The 17,926-nt window shown below is 36.2% G+C and overlaps 2 protein-coding genes across 3 annotated transcripts in view; one reads left to right on the top strand and one right to left on the bottom strand.

The window, feature by feature from the left end:
- LOC140151481 (integrator complex subunit 1-like) overlaps positions 1-17,926 on the bottom strand; it is a 56,023-nt gene that overhangs the window by 19,140 nt on the left and 18,957 nt on the right. Inside the window, exons 14-27 of one of the 2 annotated variants that reach the window (XM_072173836.1) lie at positions 17,268-17,425; positions 7,992-8,091; positions 7,500-7,591; positions 7,299-7,359; positions 6,829-6,892; positions 6,450-6,562; positions 5,493-5,781; positions 5,085-5,234; positions 4,150-4,446; positions 3,817-3,978; positions 3,345-3,456; positions 2,667-2,898; positions 1,870-2,060; positions 1,315-1,418 (exon numbers count right to left, since the gene is read on the bottom strand). In XM_072173836.1, the coding sequence (XP_072029937.1) occupies positions 1,315-1,418; positions 1,870-2,060; positions 2,667-2,898; positions 3,345-3,456; positions 3,817-3,978; positions 4,150-4,446; positions 5,085-5,234; positions 5,493-5,781; positions 6,450-6,562; positions 6,829-6,892; positions 7,299-7,359; positions 7,500-7,591; positions 7,992-8,091; positions 17,268-17,425 (2,125 nt within the window). The remainder of the gene's footprint in view (positions 1-1,314; positions 1,419-1,869; positions 2,061-2,666; positions 2,899-3,344; positions 3,457-3,816; positions 3,979-4,149; positions 4,447-5,084; positions 5,235-5,492; positions 5,782-6,449; positions 6,563-6,828; positions 6,893-7,298; positions 7,360-7,499; positions 7,592-7,991; positions 8,092-17,267; positions 17,426-17,926) is intronic. The other variant, XM_072173845.1, reaches the window with a different exon arrangement.
- On the top strand, positions 8,818-17,284 carry LOC140151496 (uncharacterized). Its single transcript, XM_072173857.1, has 5 exons — positions 8,818-9,123; positions 12,150-12,292; positions 14,093-14,179; positions 15,145-15,346; positions 16,998-17,284. The coding sequence occupies exons 1-5, from the start codon at positions 8,892-8,894 to the stop codon at positions 17,174-17,176; spliced, it is 843 nt and encodes a 280-aa protein (XP_072029958.1). The 5' UTR covers positions 8,818-8,891; the 3' UTR covers positions 17,177-17,284.

The raw sequence follows: 17,926 nt of genomic DNA, 5'->3' as shown, positions 1-17,926 counted from the left end.
CTGTTAGCAAGAACTACAAGTCAAAAGGATGTATATAAATATTCATATTATCCCAGAACAATTAAGGACTGGAATTCACTCCCAGCTTCTTTAACGCAACAACAAGACTCCAAGTTATTTAAACAAAGCACCAAAGACCACTTCTGTGGCATGTAAAGCAGTCCTCGTAGCGCACAACACAATTCCTCATCGTTTGACCCCACCTGGGGTGTTGATGAGTATCATCGAAAGAGTAAGAACAGTTGAACAGTTTTGAACCTTGTACAGGGTGTCCCAGAATGATCTGTACCGGGAAAGATGGAATTTTTTAGGTATGAAGGGCATGTTGAATGGTCATATTGTTTTGCATTTTAAGTTCTACATATAGTTAGCTTTCTCAGATTTTTTAGTTTTTAAAATTGGGCGTTTCTATTAGAAGTTATAGAAGATTGCGTAAAAATGGTGAATTCTAAGTTTTGACAACGCAAGCTATTTTGAAAATCCGTAACATTACTAACCGTTCAGCACAAAGTTATTTGGAAAAAGTTATGCAGGTATTTTAGTTGTGCCCTGTTCATATTTCCACTAAATAGCCGATATCTATCTATTATTTATGACGTTACGAAGCAATCATTATATGGAATTAAGGATTTGTGGCCTAATCCCATTCTCTCTTTGGCGGTAGTTTTAAATATAGTTATTGTGGTGTGAGGTCCATGTCATTTGAAATGCTTGCAGAGATCGAACTGGTTGTGGTACAGAAAAGTCGGCTCCTCAATTTACTGTACAGCAGCGTGGATTTCTTTCAAAAACTTACTGGCAAACCGCAGCTATGTTGAGACGCAAAGAAGATTCATTAGGCGATAGTGTATAACGTAAAGAAGTTTGACGAGCACGGAACTGTCAGGAATCGGCAGAGTGAAGCTTCAGGTGCTCGTAAGACTGCAAGAACTAGAGCGAACATTGCAGCTGTCCGGCAAGCTTTAAGGCGGGCTTTAAGGCGCAACCCCAACAGTAGTTGTCGTCGAAATGCTGTGCCAAACATCCCACGTTCTTCATTTAATCGTATCGTGCCATTTTTCAAAGGTATCCGAGTCGTTTTTCATCGATTTTACATTATTGCATGCCACGCCAAAACAAATAAAGGTAGCGTGCTGAAATTAACAGAATAAGTAGGAGACATATCCAACATTATAATGCTGGTATCAAAAATAGATACACTGCCCGTCTTCTATTTTTAGTTATTTTTGCAAACACGGTACAAATCATTCTGGGACACCCTGTATAACACTATTTTCTTGATAAAATTAATGTTTTGCATATCTAATGACCAACCTTTTTGATCACAGCTTGCCAATCAACGTCTGCATCAGGTTCTTTTTTCACAAGGCTGCCATCTTTCTTTACAAGCTCTTCTGTCTTCATTTCAACATCGTCTTCTGTACAAAAAAAAAGATACATTTATTTACCAGGGACTAATGGTGTCTATTCTTCTGTTATTCCAAATCCTGGGAAATAATTATTACCTTTGAGGGAAAATTTCTAATTTTAGTTATAAAAAAAGTTCCAGCATTTTAAGGAATCAAAGGTCTGTAAAAACGGGGCTCTTGTGACTGGAATTCAAGTTGGAGAATGATCTGAATAAGGATGTGGTTAGCAAGGTAAGTTGTGTCACCTGTAACACTGATTTAGGTTTTCTGGACTAATAGATACTCATTTGTGAAATTTTGAAAATTGAATGAACAATACAAAGATATAGTAACAGTCATACTGTAAGAAATATAAAATAAGAACTGTCGCTTCAATTTTATGTATTTCTCCGTGGGTTGCAGAAGAATAATCGCCTACCCCTAAATAAACTACCAATGTCAAAATGCAATCAATACTGACCTTTAATCTTAGGTATCTCTTTGACATCCTCTTCCTCCTGTGTGAGTAGTTTGTGGAATTCTTTGCCTCCAGTAGCACCTCTCATTTGCTGTACTTCCACCAGCTGTGCCATATAACCTTTGTCTACTACAGCCTGTTCCATGGCTTGTGGTTCTTGCTGAACAGCTGCATCAAGGTGAGCTAGGAGCTTACTGTAATAGATAAGACATTAGTATAAATGCGCATTAGAGTTTCAAGGACCAATTCCATATATGTGACACGATCTGGTCCATGGGGGCCAAAGGAGGCAGTTTTGAAAATTGAGTTACTGTAATTCTTACATTATACATACAATAGGCTATCATTTACTGAAAACACCAAAGGTATAGCATACTTGGTTCTAAAGTTATGAAGTTTTTTAATATTTATTTTCTTATGTATTTTGGTTTTTTTTTACTCCATATTTTTACCTTTATCTCAATTTCAAATTTGCTGCCTTTGGACCTCATGGACCAGATTGTGTCACATTATGATCAGTGCATGTCAAGAGGAGAGCAGAGGCATATGTGCACATAAAACTGGTATCTTACAGTCAATTCAATACCACCCAGCTGAAGACAATGAAATTTTCAGTAGCCAAGTTGTGTGGGTGTCCTCACTAATATAAAATATCAGAATTACCCCAATATTATATTGAATATCCACTCGTATACCCCAATATTGTTTGTGTGTAATATAGCAACAATGAAGGCAACAATAATGATGGCCTTTAATGCCAAAGTCTGAACTACATTGGCTTGAAATACATCCCTTCTCACCTCATACTTGCCACTGGAATCCCAAAGGACTGTATAAACAACACCAGCTGAGCAGGCTCTAGATCCTGTAGAGCTGCGTCTACCAGACTGCTCACATTGGATCTGATCATACGAAGCTTCAACCAATCAGGAAGGAGCAATGCTTCCTCTGAGGTGTCTACAAGATAAGCCGACGGTGGAGGACTATTCTCTGGAAACCAGGCATTGAGCAGTATGCTGAAATCACTCTCCACTGAAAATCAAACAATTGAAAATTGAAAATCTGCACAGTAGTAACAAGTTGGTTTACTTATGGGCAGGGACAGGCGATTTGCGCGGAAAAAATAGCAAATTGCACGGAATTGCGCGGAACTTTTTTTTCAGTGCAAATCATGTATCCCTAAATTGCGCGGAAAGAAAGTTCCGCGCAAATCGCTTGTCCCTGCTTATGGGCATTAGTTTCCAAACTTATTATGTTCCAAACCCAAATTTGCCATCAGTAATATGGTATGACTTAATACTTTGACACATCATTCTTGACTACTCGCACACTATCTTCAATTTTTCATGAAATCTTGATTGCTAATCTTTGCGAATCTCACTAAGTGCTAACAAAATTTAGTAAGATGCAAGAAGACTTGTAAATATCACTCAAATATATGCAGCCCAAAACTGTCTTTCAATGATTCATGTACTAACCTCTAGGCTCCCCATATGTGAGTAGTATAACCATAGCATGGACAACCAGGATATGCATTTGTGCTGACTCACCACTAGCCCAGTGTAAAAATATCTGGTCCTGTGTATCAGACTGAAACAACAACAAAATATACAATGATATATGTCAGAAATAGTAGCTTTTAAGCTGTGTTACAGGAAAATATCAATGTTGATAGGGAGGATCTACTACTAGGTAGCTTTAACAGTAGGTTAAAGAAGAAGATTGATGATCAAAAAAACTTTAAAAATAACTGTCTCACAGATCAATCAATAATCTGTGAAACAGCTTTTTTTACCTTTCATTTATTTTATTTTTGCATCAACCTCCCATTTGTCCATAGATAGCATACGCTAACATAACCAGTGTCAAATTAGACCAGTCAATAAGTCTGCTGGTAGCATTTGCTCAATCACTTCCAGCATTAATGACTTTCAATTGCTGCTAACTTACCCAGCTATATCCCTCGTCCTGTGTCTTGAGTGCTTTCTGTAAATGTCTACTAAACAGCCTTATCATTGCCGCTAATGTCATATCAGCCATCTCACTGTAACTCTCACGAGGCAGCACACATCCGACTATCGTTGGCCTCTCTACAATCAATTGAGCTAGATCCTGTACAATAACATAAATTACCATAAGTATTGCCTTGTGATTTCATATACAAGCGTAAAAAGAGAAATATTGAGAAATGGGTAAACATATGCGGAAGAATAGTTACACTGAATGTACAAATAAAAAGAAATTTAAAATAAACCACTATTACTTCATGCAATGCTTTCTTACCACAGCAAGATCATTGAGATCAGAAACTGGTGCATGAAGTGATAAAAACACCACATAGGCACTGAGTGCCCTTGGATCTGTCTCCACTTGACAAGCCCCACGTAGAGCAGAAGTAGCAGCTCCACGAACAGCATCAAAGTGAGGGAGGGATGGCATTGCTTTCAACAGCCACCTATGAGATGCTAGCAAGGATGCACACAGCAATGAGTGCGTCTCATCTGTATCCATGGAGTCATCATCCTGGTCTGATAGCTCATCATCATCCTCAGTAGGTTTGGTTAGAACCATGGATAAGCCCTGATAAAATTAATGTAAAAAGAAAACTTCCTTTTAATATATAAAATGGTGTGTTAATTGTGTTGGTCAATTTTGTACAGTGAACATCAGTATTTGCCCAGATACTGTAAAAACTCGTCTACAGGCATACATAGTGTTTTTGATGAACGCTTTTAAGCATGTATGCATGTATCATCTGCATGTATGCATGTATCATCTTAATTAAAAATAAGATGATATATGCGTAAATATGCCAATACGATAAATTGGTCTTACATTAATACTTGTATTTATATGCTTGGATCTGTAATTTATGTGCTCAAATTCCATAATGGCGCCTGGATTAATTTAGCTTTCATCAGAAGCACTCTATTATATGCTTGTAGACGAGGTTTTACGGTATATTGCTGTTAATAGCATTTAATGTGTGGTATAACCCCCTGTCTGTTGAAGATGTTTGACCATATCTGATACAAGTTTCTGGAAAAGTGAATCTGGGCTCTTCCAATTTTCCAGAATAAATTTTACTGAAAATGTCATAACAGGGAGTCAAACATTTTGGTATTTTATTAGGGTTTGTGGATATTTCGGACTAGTACAGAAAATAAATGTATACGGCACAATCTATTCAATTCTACAGTGTCTTGCATTTCACCTACCTTGGCTGCTAGTTGACCTGATGAAGGCTGCTGGGAACTAAGTCTTCTTAAGAAGTAATCCAGAACTTCACAAGTGACCTGAGGCTGGGCATCGTCTCCCCACACCAGAGTTTGCAGACGGGAGAGAAGCTGCTCTTGTTTGTGAATTTTCTGAAATTAATATAGAGGGATTAAGTGGATTTGAAATGATATGAAGTTGGTAAAACACATGAACAACTCAAGTATCTTATGTCAAACTAAACTACTTCAAACATGAAAGCTTCTGATCTGTATCTAACCAGTATATATGTCACCATGTCTAGCACGAGTCGATAAGGTTAAAGAATAAATTGACAAGGTAGTTACTGCTCACTAAATCAGATAAGTTTAAAAACAACCCATTTATTTACACAATACATCTGTACCAACCTGTTTTCTCTTTCCTTCATCTGACTGACTAGCTCCAAAGGTAAACTCCTGATTATCATGCAGCAAGAACTCACAAAGACACTGTACTGGTAGTACATCTAATGAACCCTCAGCAGAATTGACTAATTCTGCCAACCAAGGCATGGACTGTGATGTCCCCTGGCGTTGGATGATATCTAGGAGGAAGTCTGGTGATCGACTACGACACAGCATATGACCCAAGCCTAGCACTTTGTTCAGGTTGGTTAACTGTTCCAACACTTGGGAAGGAGGTCTTCTTGCTATACCCCTACGACAAAAACAAATCAAAAGAGAAACAATGTAATAAAAGTAACATATTGCACATAAATAGCATCTGTTTCCTCAAACTCATTTTGTCCACAACTCTACCCTTGCTCACCCCACCAATACACCAAAACCCTCCCCTAATGCTCCACCTGCCTCCCCGCACAAAGCAAAACAATTCCCCCACAAAATATATCACACACAGGTAACACCCCTAAACTAAATCTTAGATGCCCCCACCCCATTCCACCCATCCCACTGACACCTTATTTCCTTCATGCTACACCCCTCCCCTTTCTCCCCCTCTCAATCAAAATACCCCCTCTCCCATTTTATCAACACATCTTATCTCACTTACATAAAAAAACAAACAAAAAAACGGAATATGGATCTAGGTAAAACAAACAATGATCACTGATGGTTAAGTAGTCTGATGATAACTCTTGACTTGGCTTTCTGGTAAATACTATTTGCAGTTAAACTTATCCTCATCTTCAAAAAGAATCTGTCAAATATTTAAAATAGAACAGTTAGTTCTGCTAATTTTCTGGTTCAAGTTGCATTTTCATATTTTGGGAGATACATGTACTAATTGTACTTATATCTCAAGAATTGCAATATAATGACCTGTTAAGCTGAAAATGTAAACATTTGGGTAATGAAGATACTTACTTTGGATCCATATGCATAACTTGAGCCAGCAGGAGACTGTTTCCTTCTGTAATCTGCTTCTTTGCTAGGTGGTTCTCAAACTCCAAAATGCCCTGCTTCTCTAGCTGGATGATCTGTGCAAGACAAAAAAAATTACACATATATAAATATTTTATTATGTTAAATTTCCTGAACAATTTGATAAGTTTTGCTCAAATGTATCAGGTAGATTTGATACCACAAACCACATAATAGTTGGATTTTTTTTTGTCAGTTTCATCTCTTCTTGTTTGAAGGAGATATCGAATCCACATCTATGATTGTTTTGAATCAAGATGTAACAAAATATGTTTAGGTTCAAAGGATAGTACAAGTTTGGCTATAATGGTGACAACCTCACCTGAAGTTCCCTGTTCTTCATATCCTCATCAGACGCCATGGTGGGTGGTGGAAACTTGAAATTGCTGCAATAGAAAAACATTAACAATATCAAAGTATCATTTTTTCACAAGTCTTACAAGTCATTATGGACCTGCAGGAAACACCTAAACTAAGATATATATAATGGATTTCCTTATACATTTGTACAGGGAAGGAACAATTAAAAAATCTTAAAATCAAGATCACTCTTGGAAACTTACATCTCTGATATCTGTAACTTGTTACCCTATTTTACCTGGGCTAGATACGAATATGACTCCATTTTCTAGTTTTACATTTTATGCCATTCTTAGTTAAATTTTGTGTACATCTTTGCTATCAGTAGGGATATTCTAGTGTTCACCAAAAAATTCTCTTTAGTTCAAATATTATTTCTTCCCATGTAATACGCAAACTTGTTTGAAACAATTTAACAATTGATGCACTTACTTTGTCATGACCATCTCCATAAAGCATCTCAGCATAGGATACTGCTCCCAAGCAATACTACCTAAATACAGGAGAAAATATGATGGATAAAAAGATTCAATACATCACATCTCTGAAAACTACAATAACTGTAACAATATGGTTCATATTTGCAAAAGTAAATGAACAGATAAGAAATCCAATGACCTCATCAGTACTTACCTATATTTGATGGGTTGAAGGCTGAGATGATAGCTAATAGGACCCAGCTTTTCCAATACAAGCTGGATATTGCCAAATTAGGAGGTTGGTACCTGTGTAAGCACATAATGAAAATGAAAAAGTCACTTGTAAGGTACAAATGTAAAAACATCCATATTGCAAAACTGAAACTTTTAGTATAGTAATTAAAAATAACTCCACGTAGTAAAGAATGCATTCGCCTGTTTAGTTCATTGCTTACGACACTCTGACAAGACCCTTTAATCCATAAATCAAGCAGGGGAATGCATATTTTAATGAGGTAGAACCTTCAAGGCTTTGTAAATGTTTTCATATCGTTCACTTTTGTCTTTGCCAAAAATGTAGTGGATACGCTATTTTGGTCACTATGCAATGACCACACAATTTGACATATTTGTTAACTTAAATTGCAGTGATTGTGTTTTACATTGCTTGGATACATATGTATGAGAAGGTTTCTCTTGTACTCACCCTTGTGGCAAAGTAATATTTTCAGGATGATGGTAAGCACACAGGTTGAGTACAGCATCCATCAGCTGAGAAGATCTGGTCACTTCAAGTACTGGAAAATCTACACACAAAAAAACATCCAAAAACATGGTGTAACTTCCTGATATAACTTCATTATTAATATTTTACTTAAGTTATTGAGTTTTTAGCTTTTATTTAATCTCAGCTTATTGCTATATTAGTTCAGTTTTTATTTTCTTATTATTATTTAGGCCTATCTATTATGTACATAATAATGATGTATTTTTTGCTCAGTTTTTATTACATTTATTTTAATTTTATCTATTACTTATTTATTTTTCGCTTCCTTTTTATATTTGTATTGGTATGCATTGCATACAATGGATATATTTTTGAAAATCCTATTAGTGCAAAGATATCTGATTGACATATGACCACTTGATATCACTTATAACTGTCTTTATTGGTCAATTAGATAAGTAGGGATAAATCCATGAGGAACAAGTAGAGGAAGTCTATTATATTACAAGTTAAGTGTCCTTAGTCAATTTCAAGTGTGTATTGATAAGTGTGTATTGATAAAGTGTGTATTGATAAATTAGTGACTATTGAGTAAAATAATTTTTGTTCAACAATATGGGTTTATTGTCAACTTATGAATAGAGTCTCTTCCTCAAACAAGATTAAGCTTAGTGATTGAGCTAAGTATGAATATTCATGAGTAAATTTTAGTGTTTTGATTGTTACTATGCAACAGATGCTGAGCCATTCTTAATTTTAGTTACACTTCACTTTCATATCAACCCTCCGGTGACATACATACTAATTAGACCTTCAACAATAGTAAGGACTACAACAAATTACTGGTTACAACAGCAGTTTAACACTAAGCTTGTAAACATGACACATTCCCAACCTGGCAGTGGAAATCAAGGAAATTCACGGAGACAATACAAATTGTACCAGGAAGACAAATCAATGGAAATCCCAAGGACAACCTACTACCGCATGAGAAAACGTGCTGGTCTGGTGGCATCAAGGTGTAAGCCATCCAACGCAACAGAACATGACCCAGAAGAGCAGAGTCAAAGCTCGTCTAATCATGGAGGTACATGTATATGGTCTAATCCAGGTAAGCTACAATGAATGGATCTCACAATCTTTTCATTCATTTATTTAAAATTATTAATATTTAATTAAACCTAAATTATTTGCTAATGCAAAGAATGTTTTCAAAATTGTTTGACAGACCAGGTTAACACAGATCTATAAAGCGGATAGACGTAATTTTGGTCAATATGATATCATATATTGATAGTCATATCATATGGATATGATTCAATCATAATTATAGATAAGCAATAACATTGCTATGAACTAGGGGTGTGATTTTCTGGTAATTTTGTGCCCGGATACCCGGCACATTTTTCGGACGGGTAACCGGGTACCCGAAATTGCAATAAAATTTTTTTTTCTAAGTTATACTCTTAAATATTTATGATATAAAAATGCATTGAATTTGAATGCATTTTGATATCATTAATAGAGTATGACATGAATACAAATTATCAATTTTCATAATAAAAACACAAAACATCATGCAATTTTTTTTTTTAGGTCCACCATGACTGATCCTAGCATTTAGGTCTAGGTCCTAGGTCACTACAAAACTGGGAAAAAAAACCGAACTTAAAAAAAAAAAAAAAAAAATTAATTTCGGGCACCGGGTAATGTATTCTCGGGCGGGTACCTGTGAGCTCGCCTGAAAATCCCTGGCCTACTATGAACGGGTGGATAATTTTGTTACATGCAGTATGATTTTGATACAGAATTTGTGTAAAAGAAAAAAGTGGGATGATCGATAATTTAATGGGTAAATTAAATTTGGTGCGATTATGAAATCTGGGGCTCAACTTTCAGTATTGTGGAGTGTGTACTATTATTAGAACATAAATACTTTATGTTTCAATCAACTATGCATACATATTCGCTGACATAGTGCATGTTATATTATGACCGTTACTAGGTCAACTGGCTCACGCTTTCTTTGTTACGAACCACTGATCAAAATGATCATAACATAAAGCCTATGAGTATGACATATCAAAAATCCAAACAGCTTCCTTCCTTTAAAGTGCAGCCTCAATTATGAGGAAAAACGATATCTCAACGAGGGACCATAGTTTAAACCAGAACTTCGAATAAAGGCAGTACATATTTGTTTTATATATTTCATTATTATGTTCTTTGTTCATTGATTGGTTAAAAGAAGATTATTTGACGTTTTGACTGTCCAGCTTCTATCCTGAGTGAACCAGCACGACCAATTTAAGCACAACCTATAACCTTCAAATGAATCGAATAGGCTAAAATTCGGGCTAACCAATTACAGCAGCGCTAAATCACACTAGGCAGTTTCGTGTGCGTGAACTGTTCAGTCGCATCTAATGCGCGCACGCGGAAGGCATGGTCAAACTCAAAAGTACTATTTACGGCTTGGAGGTACTATTTACGGCTCATCCGGACATTGAAAATACTATTTACGGCTTGGAGGTATTATTTACGGATAGGAGTATTGATGGTAGAACTATTTTTGGTCATATTATGATCCACTTTTAACCAATCAATGAACAAGAATATATTAATGAAGTATATAAATCCTTGTACCTTTTATTAGTAGTTTAGTAGAGTAAGTAGACCTTGTGGATGTATAACCTTTCCTGGTATAACACATAGGTAGGGTTGCACAACTAAATTGATTAAATAATAGTTATAATTGCAACTGTTTAAAAGTTGTCGCTGACCACTATGGCCCACATCATTCCATAAACTATTTTCTATATGACTTCTTTTTGAGGAATGATTTGAGTTATAGTTAAAATCAGAGAATTTTGATGCTGCCAAATGTCAAATTTGCTCAATTTGATCTTGTTGAAAACCAGTGCAATGTATTCCTCAGGCTATTCCTTAAAAGGGCATTTTGTGATCCACAACCTCATCCCCCCACTTTTCTCAAAAAAAGTTGAGATTTTAATACCACTGGATACCTCTGGCTACATAATGTTCATGTACCCAATATTACATGCAGATTCATCCATTTAGCAAAAATATCGCCAAATTTGAAATTCGTTCTGGTAAACCAGAACGAAATTACTACAGTGGCCTATGGAGCAGTGTAATACACAATATGTGTATTACACATAAATCATGCATAACTCATAAATGCAAAATCGGAATCAACTGAAATTTTGGGAATAAGCTTTTTCATGGATATCTACTGAAAAATGTCATAAAAAGAGGATGCTAGGATCACAAAATCCTCCTAATTAACAATTTTACATGCAGCAGCTTTACAGTCAGCATCCTCAAATCAATTTGCACAGGTATATGTTATATTATGAACCCTGGGGCAAAAGCTGCAAGTCTCTAGGTGCTGCTGCAAAGCTTTTGAATTTTAAAGCTGTGAGCCAAATATTTACACAAATATTATTTGCTTTTTCCTAAGCGTTTGTAGAATTATATGCCTACAAATTAATGAGTTTATGACCAATCTTATTGTCATATTGCCAATAGTGGCTATTTAAAAGTACTATTTGAAACATTAAATTAAAGTTTAGCAATTAATAAAGTTGAAACAAATACGGACTCTTCTGGAAAATGTAGTTTGACTATCAGCTAGCTGTCAGTTTAGCCGGCATTCAAGTTGATTTTAGCTTTGCACACCAGGGATGACACACTACATGTATGTTTCATCCAGAGAATATTTCAGTAAGTTTATTTTCGGTCATACTTAATATGTGACACAATCTGGTCCATGGAGGCCAAAGGAGGCATTTTGGAAAATGGAGTTACTATAACTATTACCTTATACAAACATTAGGCTATCATAATATACTGAAAACACCAAGGGTCTAGCATTCTTGGTTCTAAAGTTGTGACGTTTTGCAATGTCTATTTTCTTAGGTATTTTATTGTTTTTTTACTATATTTTTTTGCCTTTATCTCAATTTTAAATTTGCCGTCTTTGGCCTCCATGGACCAGATCATGCATAGACCAGAAATTTAAAAATCCTAGCAAACCAAACAAAACACATACAGCACAAATAATGACTGACTATCAATTAATCATGACCGATTTCAATCTATTTTACCCTGTAGATACGGAGAGGGCAATAATGGAATTAAAAGAGTCTACCAGACAATTGATTTCACTTGTATCCACCTTGCGTACAGAGTTCAGGACACAACCACCTGCCCATGCCATCACTGCACCCACATCTCTGAATAGAGTACCACAACCGGTAAGATTAATAAACACCTAACTATTTACTAGAGACATGTACCTATGAAAAATTAAAAAAATATTTCACATAGCACACCATTACAATAATTAATTGAAAAAAAAAAAAAAATTATGGGCAATTCAAATTTATGAATTTGCTTTTCGGTGGATTGGGACTATTTTTCATTAAAGCAATAATGTGCGATTTGCATAAAGAATAGATTCCTATTAAATGTTAGTTTTCACTGATCACATTGTCCCTTTTTAATTTTGAGACAAACAAATGTGATAAAACAAAGAAAATTGCTATTTTATTCCAGCGCCTACAATGTATGCTCACCGATCGTATTATTATCATGAATATTGGCGTAGCTACACACAGCTGGGGCGAATTAACAAGACATATGAAATTGGTACTACGCATTCTTCGTAAATGAGAATTGAATTCTCAAATGACTAGTTTGGTTGTTTTCTGTGAAAAGATCCATATAGGTCCAAGATTGCAAATTATATTTTGCCTGTTTCTCTAGTGACAAGCATTGACAAATAATATGAATTCTAGCAATCTTATGATACTAGTGGGATAAGATTTTTTTATAGCAACAGTATTTTCAGGATGCTATAATGGTTTACATTTGCTGTGTTTTCACTTTCAAACAGATCGCCACTGGTATCACAAGTCCACCACCTACTGCAATGAACACCGTAGTCAACACCTCACCAGTAAATCTACAAAGCATTTATCCGGTAGGAATTTAAAGCCTATAATAAAATTAGGCAATTCTTGGCCAAACTGGAACATGCGCGCTGCGTCCATGCAGTGTACGCAGTGTAAGGCGCGTGTATACTTTCTTCTGTACCACGCTATATTCGCGTGTGTTTATCGCGGAGCCACTGGCGTTCACAGTGTTCCAGTTTGGCCAAGAATTACTTAATTTAATTATAGTTTAGAACTTATTCCTCTGCTTTTGGTTAAAAGCAGACATTGATTTGACATAGCAAATTCTTTAATCAAGCAAGCATAAAATCGAAGATCTCCGGATTTAATATAAAAACTTAAATTTTACTGTAATTAGCGCACTTCGGGCTTTAGTCTGCATGTGGCATTTTAGTACACCATTGGGCATTCATTACAATTGTGCAAAAAGTAGAAATTCAAGTAAAATTGAGGGCATCGCTGTGTACCAATTCACTAAATATGGCTTTAATAAAAGTGATTTTCTTAAATTTATCAACTACAGTTGTCATAAGAAATGTAGTTTTTTTACAATGGCCTAAAAGTAACACATTGATAATCATGCAAGTCATAAAATGAAATCAATGTACAATATAGCAATGAAATTTATCTCTTTCCATGCATTTGAAATTGGTACTACATATTCTTCATAAATGATAATTGAATTCTTGGATGACTAGTATGTTGGTTTTCTGTGAAAAGACCCATATACAATGTAGATCCAAGATTACAAATTATATTTTGCCTGCTTCTCAGTGTTCGAAATATGCCTCAAAAAGTTACAGGCCAGCCGGGCTTGACCTCAAAAAGTTACCGGCCAGCCGGACCAGCAACTGAGATGCCAGTCAGAAAAGTTACCGGCCAATCCAAAAAGTTACAGGCCAGTGGCTGGCTGACCGGCCCTATTTCGAACGCTGCTGCTTCTCTAGTGACAAGAGTTGCTAGAATTCCTATTATTTGTTATTAATAATAAAAAATAATATGAATTCTAGCAATGATACTAGTGGGATAAGATTTTGTTTTTTTCACAGCAACAGTATTTTCAGGATGCTATAATGGTTTATATTTGCTGTATTTTCACAGATCACCACTGGTATCACAAGTCCACCACCTACTGCAATCAACACCGTAGTCAAGACCTCACCAGTAAATCTACAAAGCATTTATCCGGTAGGAATTTAAAGCCTAGTTTAGAACTTATTCCTCTGCTTTTGGTCAAAAGTGGACATTGGTTTGACTAGCAAATTCTTTAATCAAGCATCTGTCTTCCTATATTAAGAGCATGATGATCAAGCCTAGCATGAACACAAGTTTGTGGTTACTAAATATTGATCCTACAACCAGTGTAGAAATGAGTCTGCCTTCAATAGTGTCATACCTTGGAGACAATTCCAAATAGCTTTGTGTGCTCCCCCCTGATAAACTTTGTGATTTATTTTGCATTTTTCTCAAAAAATAACTAAACAATGGTAACAAAAGGTATGTATATTATAGGAGCAAGGAATCCAATTACCTCACTGAAATTTCAGTGATTCAAGACAAGTGATTCATTAGATATGTTAAGAAATGCGGTTCATTCTAGCAGTACCTCTTTTCTTATCATAAATAATGTACCACTTGTCTTGAGTCACTGAAATTCCAGTGTAGTAACTGGATTCCTTGCCCCTATAATATACATAACTTTTGTTACCAGTGTGCAGTGTGTTTTGAGAAAAATGCAAAAATAGTCACAAATTTATCAAGGGGTGTAGTACTACCTTAAAAATATTAAACAATTATCTGATGAAATCTAGGAAAGTCAGTACTTAAAGAAGTTCCTCACAATAAACATTGAGCACCAATGATGTGAGTATGATCTCAATGTCCATGGTTAAAATCCTCAGCTCTGTAGTTTGTACAGCTATTGTTCACCCTGCTAGCACACTTCTTCCATATTAGATAGAGGTACCGTACAGCTTCAAACTGGCAACATCTATGAAAGGAAGAATTATATAATGTAACAATTCCCATTCATGTATGCTACTAGTTTGAAGCTCTACACTAGAACTTGATCAGCATATTAGGACTGAATACATAAGTGAAATCAAAGCATTCAGACACTCAGTAAACTTATAGTTTCTTTGTTCACTTTACAGATCACAGGTATTATCCCCCAATGGAAAATCAACAAAGCAGTGATAAGGGGCAGGGTGCGCCTATCAATACGCGCCCTTGCAAGCGAGGTGTTTTCTGATAATGATCTGGTTGAATGTACGGTGAATGGAAAAACAACCAAAGGATCCTTGAAGGATGGACATGTGCGCAAACTTGATGAGAAGTTGGTCACAGAGATAGAGAGTAAGTGTTATCATTTAATTCAATCTGAGCTGATGACTTCGCCATTTTGCATGAGGCTTACAAAGGGGAAAATTATTCTCCAGATTGGTTTGCCCAATTTTTAGTTATTAGCATAATTGCGCATAACCAGTTGGTGACAGAGGGAGACTAGCAGCTGAAAGAATAAATGTATGAAAATATCTGCTCTTTCTGGATCCTTTTTGGATCCCCTCCAACAGGGACAAATTCCTAAAGGACTAGGCCATTGCCTCCTCCAGAATGCAGGCCAATTAGACTGGTTACTTGCCAGTTTAGTGTTAATGCAGTTACCATTACAGCAACATTTGTGTAGGTCTACAAACATTTGTGCCCATACTATACACAGGGATGAGATTGGTAAATTGTGGAATCCACAGAAAATCTCATCCCTGCCAGCAATATATACCTAGTCCATGCACCAGGCTGCTTTTCTGATTCCCATTTCATCAAGTGCGCACACAACTTAATTCTCACCAGCCTATGCCAAATTACGATTGCGATTTCATCAACAATATTGTGATCTCAGATGGTTATTATATCCTTTTTAACATCAGATACCTTTTAAACAAAAATAATACTCGGTAGAGAGCGGATGGTTTAGATTGAAAACGGCTCTACAATCATTTGATTCTGTTGTCACGCTAACAAATGTGGAAGGAATTAGTATCTGGACAGTGGTGTAACTAGGGTTGGTAGCGCCCGGGGCAAGAAACAAAATTGGTACCCCTACCCCCACCCGAGAATATCTTAGACGAGGGCAGTGGAGCGCACAAAATTTTGGACAAATAAGGCCTACCACTAATTAATTTTGGTTACTAGGTTACAGGCCAGGGGGCAAGGGGGACCCTATTCCCCCCAAATATCTCAACAGATTTACAATCATCTCAATGAGTCAGATTTATGGTGATAAAGGCAACAGGCTGGATTGCCGAAACTGTCTGGAAAATGTGAGTTTTTTATTGGAATTTTGCAAAGAAAAACTTTGAAATCTGAATATTGTATTCCTGATGAATCTCTTCAATAATCCATCCTGTGCCTTTCAATGTTTGTTTGCAAATATAAAAACTTAATTCTGACAGATAAAACAATGGCTGTATTTGAGCCTCATGGAAGAACAGAGGATACCTTAAAACATCAACTGAATGAGTAATCCAGGCAAAAGAAAAAATAAAACAAACAAACAAACAAACCTAGTTGGCACCCACCCCTTCTCTAATTAGTGCTGTAAGTGCTCCTTCCCTAATTACCACCTCCTGAGAACCTTTCTAACTTACAGTTGTTTAAGCGCCCCTTTTCACTTTACTTTTTTCTTCATCAAAGTAGGTGACAAATCACAAAAGAAAAATCTGGTCATCAAGTTTGATTGATTGAAATATTTATTTTGCAGTTCCTATTCTATTATATTGAATTGTAGCACTATTTTGCATGGAAAATGTCCAGTTGGAATGGCATAAAACGATATAACCTCAAAATGCCTTACTTTAACCCCCAGAGAACTATTTAGGTTGAATATGGTAAGACACTCCACTTAGATTTCCCACAGCATGATGCTTGGGAGTGTTATACAGAGCTTGATTTTTCATGATCCGAATGCAACATATTCATGATGTCAGTTGGTTTTTTCTTTCCACAGGTATCATCTTTCATCATTATTCTAATTGCCCGGAGTTTGGGACCAACCCAGGGAGATTTATTCGATCCATCATTGGAGAGTTATGCAGAGACAGGGCCAAGAGACAGTGGAAGGCTACCAAAAGACTGAGAGCTACAACAGAGGAAACAACAGAGGAGCCTACTTACATTTCTTTATAGGGCTATCACCAGGATTCTTACACACTCATGCAAGCACATATGCATGGACACAGAAGCACACACACAAATACAACTCCAACTTTAACCATACCTTCTGCATACAATACAGCTGCTCTCTTGACTAGTTTATCTGCCAAATCCAGTGATTCTCCAGCTGTGAGTGGAAGTTCTTTTGAAAGGCCTATCACCAGGATTCTCATTAGTGTGTCTTCTTGTACTGGTACTTCCGACAGTAAGGATAGCAACAATCTATATCAAGAGAGAATATCACAAAGAACATTATACATGGTTGGTAACTAGTGTTTCCAAGAAAGATAGCAAAACCATTCAGATCTGTTTGACCTTAAAAGCAGTCCTAAAACATTATAAGTGTAGTGTAAATGTCTAAATAAAATAAGCCAACAGTTGTTTTGCTTCTTGACTAAAAATTAACAAAGTTGTACTTGTACAGTCAAGTATATTTTTACCATAACATGAATGATACAGTAGTAAGCCTACAGGTCTTTCAACTAAATTGTGTTCATTATGGAGCACTTGGTACACATGCAACTTCGCAATTAGCAACACACAGGCATACAGTGCAGCTGGAACCTTTGCAGAACTGACCAATTGGGCTCCTGCAAAAACATAACAGTATGCTTAGTATGCTGTGTAATCAACATGTATGTGATGGGTACATTCCATAATGGCCAGCAATTATTTGAAAGACTTGTAGACTCCATCGCATGTCAGTGTAGTGGTTATATATGT

This window comes from Amphiura filiformis, chromosome 1, assembly GCF_039555335.1.
Source record: "Amphiura filiformis chromosome 1, Afil_fr2py, whole genome shotgun sequence".
In the NCBI taxonomy this organism is placed as follows: Eukaryota; Metazoa; Echinodermata; class Ophiuroidea; order Amphilepidida; family Amphiuridae; genus Amphiura; species Amphiura filiformis.
This window is presented reverse-complemented; position numbering and strand designations above follow the sequence as displayed.